Source organism: Thunnus albacares, chromosome 4 (genome assembly GCF_914725855.1).
Source record: "Thunnus albacares chromosome 4, fThuAlb1.1, whole genome shotgun sequence".
In the NCBI taxonomy this organism is placed as follows: domain Eukaryota; kingdom Metazoa; phylum Chordata; class Actinopteri; order Scombriformes; family Scombridae; genus Thunnus; species Thunnus albacares.
The window spans coordinates 19,269,037-19,282,277 of record NC_058109.1 but is presented as its reverse complement, the minus strand read 5'-3'; the positions used below and the strand labels follow the sequence as shown (position 1 = coordinate 19,282,277).

At 40.7% G+C, this 13,241-nt stretch overlaps 1 protein-coding gene across 1 annotated transcript in view; it reads right to left on the bottom strand.

Annotated features, from left to right (window-relative positions):
• erc2 (ELKS/RAB6-interacting/CAST family member 2) overlaps window positions 1-13,241 on the bottom strand; it is a 42,704-nt gene that overhangs the window by 13,746 nt on the left and 15,717 nt on the right. Inside the window, 9 exon segments of the mRNA XM_044347848.1 lie at window positions 408-610; window positions 4,193-4,333; window positions 4,644-4,784; window positions 5,513-5,650; window positions 6,633-6,800; window positions 7,435-7,602; window positions 8,546-8,701; window positions 11,559-11,633; window positions 11,966-12,400. Of these exon segments, the coding sequence (XP_044203783.1) occupies window positions 408-610; window positions 4,193-4,333; window positions 4,644-4,784; window positions 5,513-5,650; window positions 6,633-6,800; window positions 7,435-7,602; window positions 8,546-8,701; window positions 11,559-11,633; window positions 11,966-12,400 (1,625 nt within the window).

Below are 13,241 nucleotides of genomic sequence, written 5' to 3'. Positions count from 1 at the left end.
AGGGTCAGTTCACCCAAATTATAAATTATATAATTATATATTAATGGAGTTTTGTTAAAAAGGCAGAAATCTCACACACTAGAGGTAATTGAGAACAAAGCGTTTTTTTGTTCATTTTGGTGAACCAACCCGTAACAACTTCCAATTTTTGATGACATCTAGGTCTTCCTCCCATGAAGTTTGAGTGCATTTATTGTAAGTTGCTTTGGACGAAACACACATACACACATCAAATGAATGTAATGGGATAATTCAACAATTTTGCTGAAATAGCATGCTGATATACTCGTTATTTCTATAAGATTATATCAGCGATAGACGATATATAAGCAGAGGAAAAACTGAAGGTATGATGTCTTTGAATAGCTCGGCTAACATCTCTTCTCTGCACAGTCAGAGTTAGTTACCTTTCCAACTCAGCAATCTTCTTGTCTTTGTCATTCTTTTCGGTCTCCACCTCTCGCAGGATGTCCAGGAGTCTCTCCACCTCCGTCTGAGCCTTGTTGGCTTCGTCCTTGTAGTAGTTCACCTCCTTCTCGAGCAGCTTCACTCGGTCCACGTACTCCGGGTTCCCCCTGGAGCCCGACTGCTGCTCCACTTCGTGGGCCTTCTGCATCCACACGCCAGGGTAAAAAACACACACAAACAAACACACGCAGACATGCACAGGTGCACACACCCGGAGATACACTCAGTTAACATTGTGATGTCAACATAAACATGCAGTGCAGCACAGAGTGTTTTACTGCCCATGAAAGAGAGATACATACAGTACATTGCAGTCTATCAGTGTCTTATGTTAACTACTCCCCTTGCTCTCTCCCCCTTTTTAAAAATGAATAAAGCGGAGTGAAATTTTCCCTGTTAAAGGGTTTTTTTAGGGAGTTTTTCTTTATTCAAATTGAGGGTCTAAGGACGGGGGATGTTGTATTGCTGTACAGATTGTAAAGCCCCCTGAGGCAAATTTGTGATTTGTGATATTGGGCTATACAAATAAAATTGACTCGACTTGACTTAAAATACCGTGGACAAGGGCATCATTACTGGTGCTGGCTCATTAGGTTTAACAGAGCTATTATTTAGCTCCATTTAACGGCCCTCAGAGACTCCCAGTCACTTTGCCCACTTAGTCAGTATGCAGAATACAGTGTACTGTGTATGTCTGTTTTTGTGTCTAGTGTTTATAAGGCACTTTAATAAGAAAAAAATAGTAACACATCAGTGGCCATAAGATGCTAAAACATGATTCTGTATCAGTGGTTATCTGTCACAAAATAATCAGAGTGCTAAACAGCTTGGTCAATATGGACTCATCTCGCCATTACTGCAACAGTTTGTAACTCTCCATGAATTACATCAGCGGTACACATCACCCTCAAGACAATATACAGCCACACATGTCAACACAGGTCGCAAAAGTGCAAGAGTTATACAGAGCCAAGGAAGAGCATCCACCAAAACACTGCAGTGATCTCCAACCACGGCTGATACCTCAGCTAACCACACCACACGGAGACAGAAGAGAAGCGTGGCAACACCGACAGTGACAACATGCAACAAGGTCGGACTATATCATGCAAACCCAATGAAGCTGCACAGTCTTTGCAATTGTCAGTCGAAAGAATGGAGTCAATCTGTCAGCTACCAGCTTCATATTTTAAGCATGAGGAGCGAGGTTAGGGTTGACCTTGTAGGAGATTATTCTCAATGATTAGAATGTAGAATATATTTAAAATCATTTTATATCTACTAATGAATATGGAAGAAAAAGACTTTGTCAAAGAGAATTTTACTGGACATAAATTAAGCCCTGTGGGTTAAAATGTGGATTTTCACATAAGCATTATGCTATAGATGGAATTTATCGATGCATCTGAAGGTTGTAGGAGTTCCACTTTATGATGGCTTTTGTATGTATTTCCATTATTTTGTTTTCCTGATTGCTTTTTATATTGATCTATCATCAGTTTTAGTGATGTATTGTATTTGTGGATTTTCCTACATATTTGGACCTTAGATACTACCATTTTAAACTGCATTTCCCATGTATTCTTGCATGACAAATCATGTATATGCTCTGTAAGGATATAAGGATTTCCAGTTGTCAAATATTTGTTCTAAAAAAGGCCTACTGACCAAAATTTTTTCAGAACACTAAAGTGTGCAGAGTCTCTTTTTCTCAGATGTGGATCACCCATTATATCATACTGTAGTTTAACAAACTTATGAAAGATGAACCAACTATACAGCCTCAACAAATTGTTATTAATAAAAAGACATTGAGCATATTTAAAAATTCCAACTGATACAGTAAACTTTAAATACTGTATATGTAGCACCAGTTTCACCACTGGTGTCACAAACACAAACAGAACGAGCACATTGCACTGAATGCAGTATAAAGCTCATTATATCAGTACAGTATAGCATAGGTCAAAGAGTTATCAGTGTCCTCATGCTTTCAATATGTGCCTCAGAGAGCTTGAGAGAGGAACTTACAGGATTGTTCATCTGACTGAAAAGCTGCTCAGCTTGCTACATTGCAAACAGAGGGGTTGAGGAGGGGAGTGGTGGAGGAGGAGGAGGAGGAGGAGGAGGAGGAGGAGGAGGTGGGGGGTGGGGGAGGAGGGTTGGAAACCCAGGAGAGTAAACCGTTAGGATTTAGTTTGAGTCAGAGGACAGAACAGCAGGATCAGACATGTTACAATGCATGTTTGACAGAGCAGTAACATAGTCTCAGTACAGCACATGTTGTTACAGGTTAACGGTGACAAAACACAGACAAATGCAGAGGGACAGACACGGGGATAGTCTGTGGATTATGGAGAAGGAGGAGGCAGAAGGAGTATTTAATGGACTGCCTGCTTCCCCTGCAGTGGTCTAACAAAGCAGTGCAGCCTGTTACAGGAGAGGAAGCGTGATGGTAGCCATTATCCTAATTAACTGTCTTTTATATAAGGCAGCTTCAAGTTCCTGGTTCAGTTCGGATTACAGTGATATTAACAGAACTCTTGCTTTTTTCAAACAAGGAATTAGCTTAATGAAGGATTACAGGTTTTCACCTCGGTGTATTTGTTATATCTGTTCAATGGCACAGAGTGTTTTCTGCTGAGGAAGTTGTTATTAGTCATTCAGAATTCTTCAGTTTTAACCTCCATGAAAATAACACAAGGACAAGTACAAGGACTGAGAAGTAGGAATATATGAGCGGGGAAAACACACTCAACCATTATTTAACAATAAAAAAAACAGTACCAGACTCTTTTTAGTGTAAGAATAAAAGGGATAATTCACATTTTTTGAGGTCTGTAACTACTTAGTAGTCTCCATTCAAGTGGTCCCTGGACTCACAACGAGCTAATTCTTCACAGTGGACACGCAGCTCTGACTTTTTATCTACTGTTCAGTGCAGTTGATGAGGAACAACTCTATAGACCTCATTCAGAGCAGAAAAGCTCTCCACAGTTAAGCCAAAGCTGAGCCTTTATTGGAGAAAATTCAACTGGTTAGTTGGAAAAATTTCAGTGATTTTGACCTCTGAAAACTGGCCATTTTTATCCTGAACTTCTTGAAATCATCTGTGGAAATTCATCATCTGTGTACGTCCAGTTTATCTAAAACACTCTCGCTGTTCTGGAGCTTTTGATTATATCATATGATATTCCTTAGCAGATGGATTGCCCAGTGTAGGGTTAGGATTATTTAGATGTAGATTGTGTGATACAGTCGAATGCTCCAGAACAGCGACATGGACCTTGTGGTGGCAAATTTTTTCCAACGACTTAGAATTTGTATTAATATGTATTTGTGATAGACTACTGCAGCATCCTGTTAGCTTTGGCTGAACTTTTTTTTTTTGCCCTGTGTTAAGACTTCAGATTTGTCCTAGAGTAACCGCAACAAAACTGTTCATAAAAAGGAAGTCCAGTATGACAAAAAGTGTAGAAACTACAGAAATCCTCCATTATTACTTCAGCTGATTGTTGTAAATAATCTTGTGAATTATTTATGTTAAAAATATCTTTCTGAACTGTACCTGCTCAACTTTGTTACAGCTGACACTTACTATTGTACATCTAAATATTAAATTGAGTTCAAAATTAGTAAAGACCTGTTTCATAAAATCTAAATCAAAGCTGCACATTGGATGGGGCTTATATGAGTGATTCTGCACTGTGACACGCACACCCACCTTTTGCAACTGCGTCTCCAACTTACTACACTCCTCTTTTTTCTGCTCGATGGCAATCTCCAGTGACTTGAGCTTTGAATCCTTCTTGAGGCCAGAAGATGCCAGGGATGAAGCATGCTCCTTGAGATCAATGAGACTGGACTGCAGGTGGACAGACAGCACAGACTTTCAGCACATGTTCAAAGCAGGCGAGCCAAACACAGTGCCAGGAAGTCTATCCAGACAAACAGTGCCACACACAGCAGCTTAAATGTCATAAAGAGACCTACTGAAAGAAACAGATACACTATATGCTGTACAGTGCATACAAAGAGGTGCTGAGCATGCTCAGTACAGCAGAGTAGAGAAACATAAAGGAACAACATGTGTACAATATGTAGTCATGTGGACACACCCCTCCACCCTTACACGTACACAAAAAAATCTCTTTGGTCCATGCGCACTCACTGACCTCTTTCTCTGTTAATTCTATCTGCAGGCTGTTGACCTTCTCCTTGAGATCCTTGTTCTCCTTCTTATAGGACTCCACTTCTTCCAGACGTTCTCTGTCTTCTCTCTCCCTTTGGTCCTTTAAACGTTCTATAATCCTCTCCTAATAAAAACACACACACAAAAAGAGAGTTAAAAGTGTCTTGAATGTCAGAATAATCAGGGCCCATATTTATCAAACCTACAAGAATTACAAGTTTAGGAGTGAAAAAGTTCTTTGCCGAGTTTGAGCTATAACGCACATTTTCAAGCATCTTACTGGTAACTACAGTGAAGTCTAAGAGTAAACAATCTAATACATTTCAAATATATAAATAGAGATGAAATAATAGAAAGTTGACTGAGATGGAAAAAAATGAAAACCAAACTGGAGCAGGAAACAAAATAATCACATCAAATGCAAAAATAGGTTAAAACTACCATATTCATGTTTTTTACCTTTTTCTTTAGCTTATGAATTATTTATGATGACCAGTGATATTTTGTAAAACTCCTCCAAAACATTTCTGAGACGGTACATGCTCACCTAGGATGTAGGATCTCCTCTCAACCAACTTAAGAGACCTCCTGAGCTCTCTTAAATTCAAGAGTATTTTTTAGCCACAAGAAATGTGATAAATAGCTTTTATTCTTACATTTGCAAGTAAGAGCTAAAGTGAATTTTTTTTTTATTATTATTTAAAAGTTTGATAAATATAGGCCGTGAACCTAATTAGTGTCAGTGGGGCAGAAAGCTATGCTCGCCCCTAATTTGACTCCCAATGAGGAAAACTGATCAAATCCTGCAGCAGCTGTCTACATCCCTCTCTTCAGTGTGCTGCAGTCCTGTACCTTCTCCGACAGCGCCTCCTCCAGCGTGGCCAGGGCAGTGTCTGTGTTACTGGAGTCGGTCTGCAGAGACTTGACCCTGTCTTTCAGGTTCCCCAGCTGCTTGTCTTTGTCCCGCAGCTGCTCCTGCAGGTTCTCAATCTGCGTGCGAGGAGGAGAGCGGGTGGATGGTGGAGGCACAGGGGAGAGAAAAAGCAGAAAAACAGAGGTAACTAGCATGATATCAAAAACCATAGCGGCATTTAAAGTTGGTGTAATAGCAAAGCTTGGAGATTACAAAAGTCTTTGAAGATTAATACTCGCTACAGACAACGTCATTTTCATAGTTTGAAATGTGCCTGGGATTTATAAAGAAGCATTTTTCACTGCTTCTGCAGGAAGAAATGCATTAAAAGCTGTTTGACTATTAAGAGGTTGGAGAAGCAGAGTAAAGAGTATGATGGAATATAAATACATTTCAAAAGAAACAAGAACTAATTATTTAGAGATAGTATAATGTGTGCAGTGATCTAATTTAGTGTATGTTCAGCATAAGATTGACACAACAGAGAGACAAAGCCAAACAAACAAAAAAAAACACATGAAGGGGAAACATATTATTACATATTTTTAAATCAAGGGAGATTACACAGAGAGAGATGAAAGTGGATAGATGAGGGAGAGGAGGTGTGACAGAACACAAGAGGAGAAAAAAGCAAAGGGAATGGGTGAGCAGGTCAGGGTAAGAGAGGGAGTAGCACTGTACGAGTATTTATAGCACACACACACTAGAGCCAGTGAGGCAGAAATATCCTCTTGCTTGTCTTTCTATGGAAACTTTCCCCTTGAGAGCAACAGAGACTCTCTCACTCTTAATGGAGAGAGTAACCACTCTGCTTTGTATTTTCAGAGAGCGACTGGTTTAGTCCAGAACACAAGAATCTGACAGAACATCTCGTTCCCCTCATCGTTCTCATACTACAGCTGGAGTACACCTACAAAGACCTTCACTAACTCAACCCAGTTTGGTGTATATATAATACTAGTAGTCTGTGAATGGTTCAGACATTTTCCTCTTAAAATCTCCTTCCCTTCCTTCATACGCCCTTTGAATGGCCAGGTTTTCTTCAACTCTGATTCTTACCTTTTTCTGCAGGACATTGATCTTCCTTTCTTTGACCTCTAACATGTCCTTCATGTCCCTGATTTCTCCAGCAAGAGTGCCCTTCTCCTCCGTCAGGTCCTGCAGCTGCTTGGTTTTCTTGTTAAGGAAGGACTCTTTCTCCTCTAGACGCAGACGTAGAGCATCCACCTGAAGCATGACAGCAAAAACACCTTAGAGGAAATCCACATAGTCAGCCTATTTAATGTCACTGTAATTTAGCAACAAGCTCTATAGGAGTTATTAAACACAACAAAATTAGCAAAAACTGCTATGGATACCAGAAAAGTGGCTTATTTGAAAAATTTCTGCAAGAAAACACTATTCATTCATATTCATATTCAAGTGCTTTTGAGTTTTTATTCGTCTTAACTTAATCCTCATGCAATGCAAAAAAAAACAAAAAACCCACAGTTGCTGAGCGAGTATTTATCAATGTGGTGGTGATCTACAGTTTGTGCATTACAGTAATACGTAACCATAATTCTGCCACAGTTATTTATTTACAGTATTAGAAGAAAGCTTTTGATGTTTTTGATATTTATCAGATGTCCTGTGATACTGCGCATTACTGTTTCTTTGGTGCTGAACTGAGTAACAGTTCAGTTAGTGTGAAGTCCCAAAGCAAATAAAGTGCTGAGATGATTTGCGGTAATAAGCCTCAGGCCTAGGGCAAGCCTATTAATTGCTCAGTTTTGCAAGGAGGATGAAAATGTTTGAGAAGCAGTGTATTGTTAGGTTGATTTACTGTGTAGGTATCCACTAGTTAAGGGCTTTTCATTACCTCTGTTTGCAGGATGGCAGCACGTTGCTCCTTGGCAGTGAGAGACTCTTTCAGCACCTCGATATGCTGTTTGCAGTCTGAGTTCTGGTTGTTGAGGGTCTCTAGTTTTGTCTGCAGAGCCAGCAGCTCCGACTCCTTCTTTGACAACTCCTGCTTCAGCTGGTCAATCTGCAGACACGTGAAACGGATGAGACGTCCGACTCATTTAATGAGCAGTATAGTTCTACCATCACTGTATGCCTGTGTGTGTCTGTGTGTGAAATCTCTTTCAACTGAACAGTGAGCTAGTCAGTGCAGCTTTTGCACTATTTTCATCAACACGCTTTTCTCTCATTAAAAATGCATTTGGGACTGACTCCCCTGCATTCATCATATATTATACATCATCTCTATTCATGATTGATGAAAAGAGGTCTAAAAATAGAATAACAAAACTGTGGCTGGTCTGCGTCTGGTCGACTAATATGAGCAGCACTATGTAAACACAGAGTCAAAGCTCCAGAGAGAGATTTGAGCCCCAGAGAGAGACGCATACACCTCGACACAATGACAGATTTAATGTAGCTACATATGCTGGAGGGTTGACAGTGAAGCTGTAACAGCTACCGAAAACAAGTTATGTCGTCATGGAGTGCGGGCACTGACTGTTCTGAAATCTGCAGCAGGTGAATTCGGCTTGTTGAAAACTAAGCGGTCCCTGACATTTTATGAAGGCAAACACTCCACTCTAACATAATGTACCTCACACTTGACTGTTGGCAGCAGGAATGCTAAAGTAATTAGCTTTTATATGTAATTAAGTGAGAAAAGTTAAGTACTTTAAAACGCGCATAAAATGCATTTGCTGATTTTTTTTGGTATTCTTGAGAATGTGCTCCTCTAAAAAACACAGCAGACAAGCATCTCTCAGATAATTGCCAGCAAGACACTTTGCTGATGACACTAAATGCTAAAGCAGCTAATTTAAGCGACACATCAGCTTTATTCGGTATTATCCTCTCAGCACAGGTCTGCCTTTACTCCAAACAACTCAGTTGTGTTTGTTTTTTTGGCCACAGTTTCACAGGATCTATATTTCTACAAGTGCATGCATAATGGAGATGGTATCTACCTTGGTCTTCATAAACTTAGAGTGGTTCTTGTAGACCTCCATCTGTTTGATCTCCTCCTCTCGGTCCTCTGTGTTCAGTAAACCGTTTGCCTTGAGCATTTGGATCTCATCCTCCAGATCTCGAATGTTGCGCTCCAGAGAGGCAATTTTGGTGTCCTGCACACAAACATGCAGAGGAGACACACCTCAAAACCCAGACTGGCATGTCCACAAGTTGCATGTTGCAAATAAACCTGAACTAGAGACAGACTCCAGGAGAGACAGAAGAGATTTAAAAAGACTATAAAGACAGAGAGAGTGAGAAAAAAAAAGAAACAGAGAGAGATATAACGAGATAAAGAGAGACTGGAAGAAGCTCTTTGGTGTGGCTGAGAGCAACTGCAGTATCTGTCGGTGAAATCAGAAGCTTTCTACCCAGCTCCTTGCAGCAGCTCAGAGGATTAATCACCATTGGGAAATATTGAGCACACATCCAGCACGGAGAGATCAGCCAGGACCGGAGAGAAACGTGTAGAGTAAAAGGAAGAAAAAAGTAACAAGCCGTAGCTTTTGCCGTAGTTGCTTGCAGATCAATGCAGAATCCAGTGTCAGGACTGCGACTGTGAGTGCAGCTTTAGCTTCACGGCTTTTTAAATAAATAATACAACGTCTTTAAGATTAGCCATGGTCCATCTCCCTCTCCAGCAGAGCATAGAGCAACCTTGTTCCTTCCTGTCTTTCTCTCTTTTTTGTGTCTCTCCTTCGTTCCTCCTAGTGGCTCTGAACTTATGAACTTCTGGACGTTAGCAGGGTCAGTCTTAGCCCACTGCAGAGGAACATGGGTAATGTATTGTAATGAGGAATGATGGGCTGCCCAAGATGGATCTGGTGAGGTTAACGTTAATGCATGAGCACTGCACATGTACATGCACTTCGCCCTGCCTTTGCATCTCACCTCTGTCTCCATGTTACCAGACGAACATCAATGAACTAACATTATCTGCAATAGATACAAGACATCGTACCTTCAAAAGAGAGAGATTTTATTCCATCCACATGTAATCACTGGTACATCGACTTGGTCAATAAATCTTGCTCTTTATCTCTCTTTCCCTGCCTCTGTGTGTCTCTCTTTCGCTCTATCTTCCTGCATACTGGCCTCTCACTGTCATAAACAACCACACCTGTTTCCATGGTAGCAGCAGGCAGGCTATACGCTGTGCACTGTCTCTGGTGAGTGAGGAGGAGAGGGCGGTAGGGATGTAGGGGAGGAAAGGGAGGGAGGATTATTCGTGCCTCCATCAGCATCAACACAGCACAAGAGGAGCAGCCGGGAGAGAGAAGAGAGGAGAGATGCAGGGTCTTCCTGCACAGCACAAGAGGAGGCGGGTCTTCCCTCGCTCTCTGTATGCAAATTGACAGGATCCCAGAGTCCAGATGTCACGTGACCGCGTCGGGGGGAGGGGGGGAGACTGGGGCCTGCACAGCGCCGAGTGAGAGGGGCTGTGTCAGTTCAGCAATGATGTCATGATTTATTTTGAGGAAGTGATGTCAGGCCTCTGCAGTGAGGCTGGTGGTGTCTACAGCGGTTCAGTTGCTGGATGGCCCTGATTTCTTTACTGCCAGATCCAGCTGCCATACAACAAGTGTTCATCTAAACAGACATTTTTTACCCTCAGAAATATTTGCATTTTACACATCTGTAATATACAGCTGCATTGGTCTTAAAAAATGGAATATGGATGCTTGTAAAATGAAAAATGCTGAAGTTAATTTGAATTGAGCTCATTTGATGGTGTTGGGTGGGGTCTCTAAAATTGCAAGTCTATCTTCTTAAATAATTTCTAATGTATTATGTATGTTTGCCCCAATATTGAAATGTCCCTTTAATTCCCCCCTGAAGCTTCAAAGCTACATAAAACGTTACAAACATATTTTTTATTTGCTTGTTCCAGTGCTTCACTGAAACTATTTCGCTATTAACTTTTAACTGAATTATTCAACTCCAAGATGCCATTTTAAAGCAATGCACAGACTACATCATATATAAAATTCTAGACATCTTGTGCGTCATTTGATACACATTTCTCTGTAAATCAATCTGGCATAATCAGTGTTTTTACAAACTGTGAATAAGAAATAAAATGAAGCTCTGCAGGTTTAAACAATGCACATCTGCACAAAAGTGAGTTATTGAGATTAAATATATAATTACTTGTCATGAAATCAGTGTGTTACAGTTTGGCTGCCTCTTCAGCAAGCAACAATAGCTGAAATGTTGAGCAGTACTATTGATTCTTGTTGATGTTTACACAACTGCTTTGTGAGCAGATACACAGCGTGTCTGCATGTCTGTGCAAGAGACAGAGAGGTAGAGAGATGTGTCAGTGTGTTGACTATTGACTCAGCTGCAGAGTATCACAATAACAACAATAGATTTAGTAGAGTACACATCAGCGTAAGCCTCAGTTTAGATGAGCAGCAGTCAAAATAACACAAGGCCTGTAAATGTCAGTGACTCCGATCCATCATTCTTTAACATCTGTCTTTCAACACCTTAACCTGACACATCAGATGGTTTCTTACATAGAACCATCTGAGAAGTCGTCAATGGAAACTGTTTGGAAAAGGGCAGGCACTTTCAAAAAAATACTTGGCAGGTGATTGGATGAATCATCTGTCTATCACTGTCTTACCTTGCGAGGCAGCTTGATTTGCGAGGTGGTTCAGACACAAGCACATAACTTGAAGCCTGACGAGATGGGTTCTCACGTGATCTCGTAAATCCAGCTGCCTCGCAAGATAATCAACATGTGAAAACATGCTTTTACACACATTTTCCACCATTGTTTGTCTATCTACAGGCTCCAGTCATAGTTTCACATGAATTTCAACATGAATATTATAATAGCTAGATAATAAAATCACTCCATGTTAATAACTTAAGAAGAATATTCATTTGAAGATGTTGTATCTGGTGTTGGATGATGCATGAGGATACAATCAGGCTGTATATTATGAGTCAAGTTCTTACTTTCATCTCTATGATAGTCTGCAGGGCCTTGGTTTTGCTTGGATCCTGATGCAGCTGATTTCTCCTGTGCAGTTCCTTACAGAAAAGACACAACATTATGTGGACCAAATACAATAATATGTGTTTTATTTTCTATTTTTAGACCAAAACAGACTACAGAAAAAAACAAACCAAAAACAATCTAAACCCCCCCCCCCCCCCCCAAAGTTTTTCTGCACTAAAAAGTTTATCTTTCCTACAACTCAGATATTTTTCATTAACATTGCATGTGTCAAACTTTAAGCAGCAGACCAGAGTATATTGATTATGAAATTCACTACTGCCCTCTAGTGACGACAAGATAAAAAAACAGTTTTAACTCTAACAGTGAATCCAGAATATTAATATTAACCCTGGTTACAGTATACCTCTCGCAGATGGATGTTTTCCTTCTCCTTCTGATCCAGAATGACCTCCAGGTGTCCGAGCTGGGCCTCTGCCTCAGCAATGCGCCTGTTTCTCTCCTGCTCCTCCTCCTCAGACACCCTGCCAGGCCCTGGGGGCAGCCCTTTACTCTGCAGCATCTCCAGCAGCTTCTTAATGGACTCATCTCTAGCACCCAATGTCTGTTTCTGGGTCTCGATTCTCAGCTCCATCTCCTCCAGGGTTTTTCTCAACAAGAAAAGCTCCTTGGCCTGCCTGTCATGTTCGGCCTGCAGTCGACGGAAGTTCTCCTCTGTCAGCTCGATGGTGGTGAAGTGCTCCGAACCAGAGCGGTTGCCGCTCTCCTGCTGCAGCAGGTGGTTGAGGTCTCGTTGTGTGCGCAGCTCATCCTGCAGAGCCTGGATGGTCATCTGGAGATGCTGATGAAATTCAGACACATACACATACACACAAACACACACACATACACACACAGAGACTCAGGAATTGTTGAAATTTAGTTTTGGAATAACCACACAATGCAAAGTTTTTCAGGATAACAATACACGTAAGGGTAACCACACATAAATACAAACTTCTGAAATGTTGTGCACACGGTTCTGTGGAGAATGCTTTAACAGTGTAGCACTCGCAGTAGGTCAAACATATGGGATAAGTGACTTACCTTTAGATATCTTTAGAAGCAAATACACTGTTAATAACTGATGTCAAAAGAAAGTGTGGAAGATTTTTTTTTTTTGTTCATTCTGGTAAAAAAACAACAACTGTATTCTGAAACAGGAGTTGAGTTGGAGTCATTTGGAATCACAGTAACCAGAGAATATTTATACGAACCTGTCAAACAGCTTAATTTATTAGTGTGCTGTGAAAGGTTGCTCTGTTTTTATAGACATGAGCAGAATTAATGAAGGTTATTAACTTGCTAATTAAAGCAGACGACCACCCTGATGCTTTCCTCCAGCGCTCTCTGACACTCAGCCTTAGAGGAACAGATACAAATATTGGATTTCAAACCTCAGAGGTGGCTTCCAGTTACAAGGAAAAGTGGTCTGCAAGTTAATCAAGTACAATATAGAGAAATACTGTGTGCTTATGATTATTTAAAAGACATGGACAGACACTACAACAGAACCTACAGTATCCATACTTTTTAGAGAGGCCATAAAGTTCTGTTCTGTTTGTGTGCGTCTGCGTGTGGTGGAAGAAGAATTGTGATCTCTTATTTAGTAAAAGTAGCAACACCGCAATTAAAAAAATACT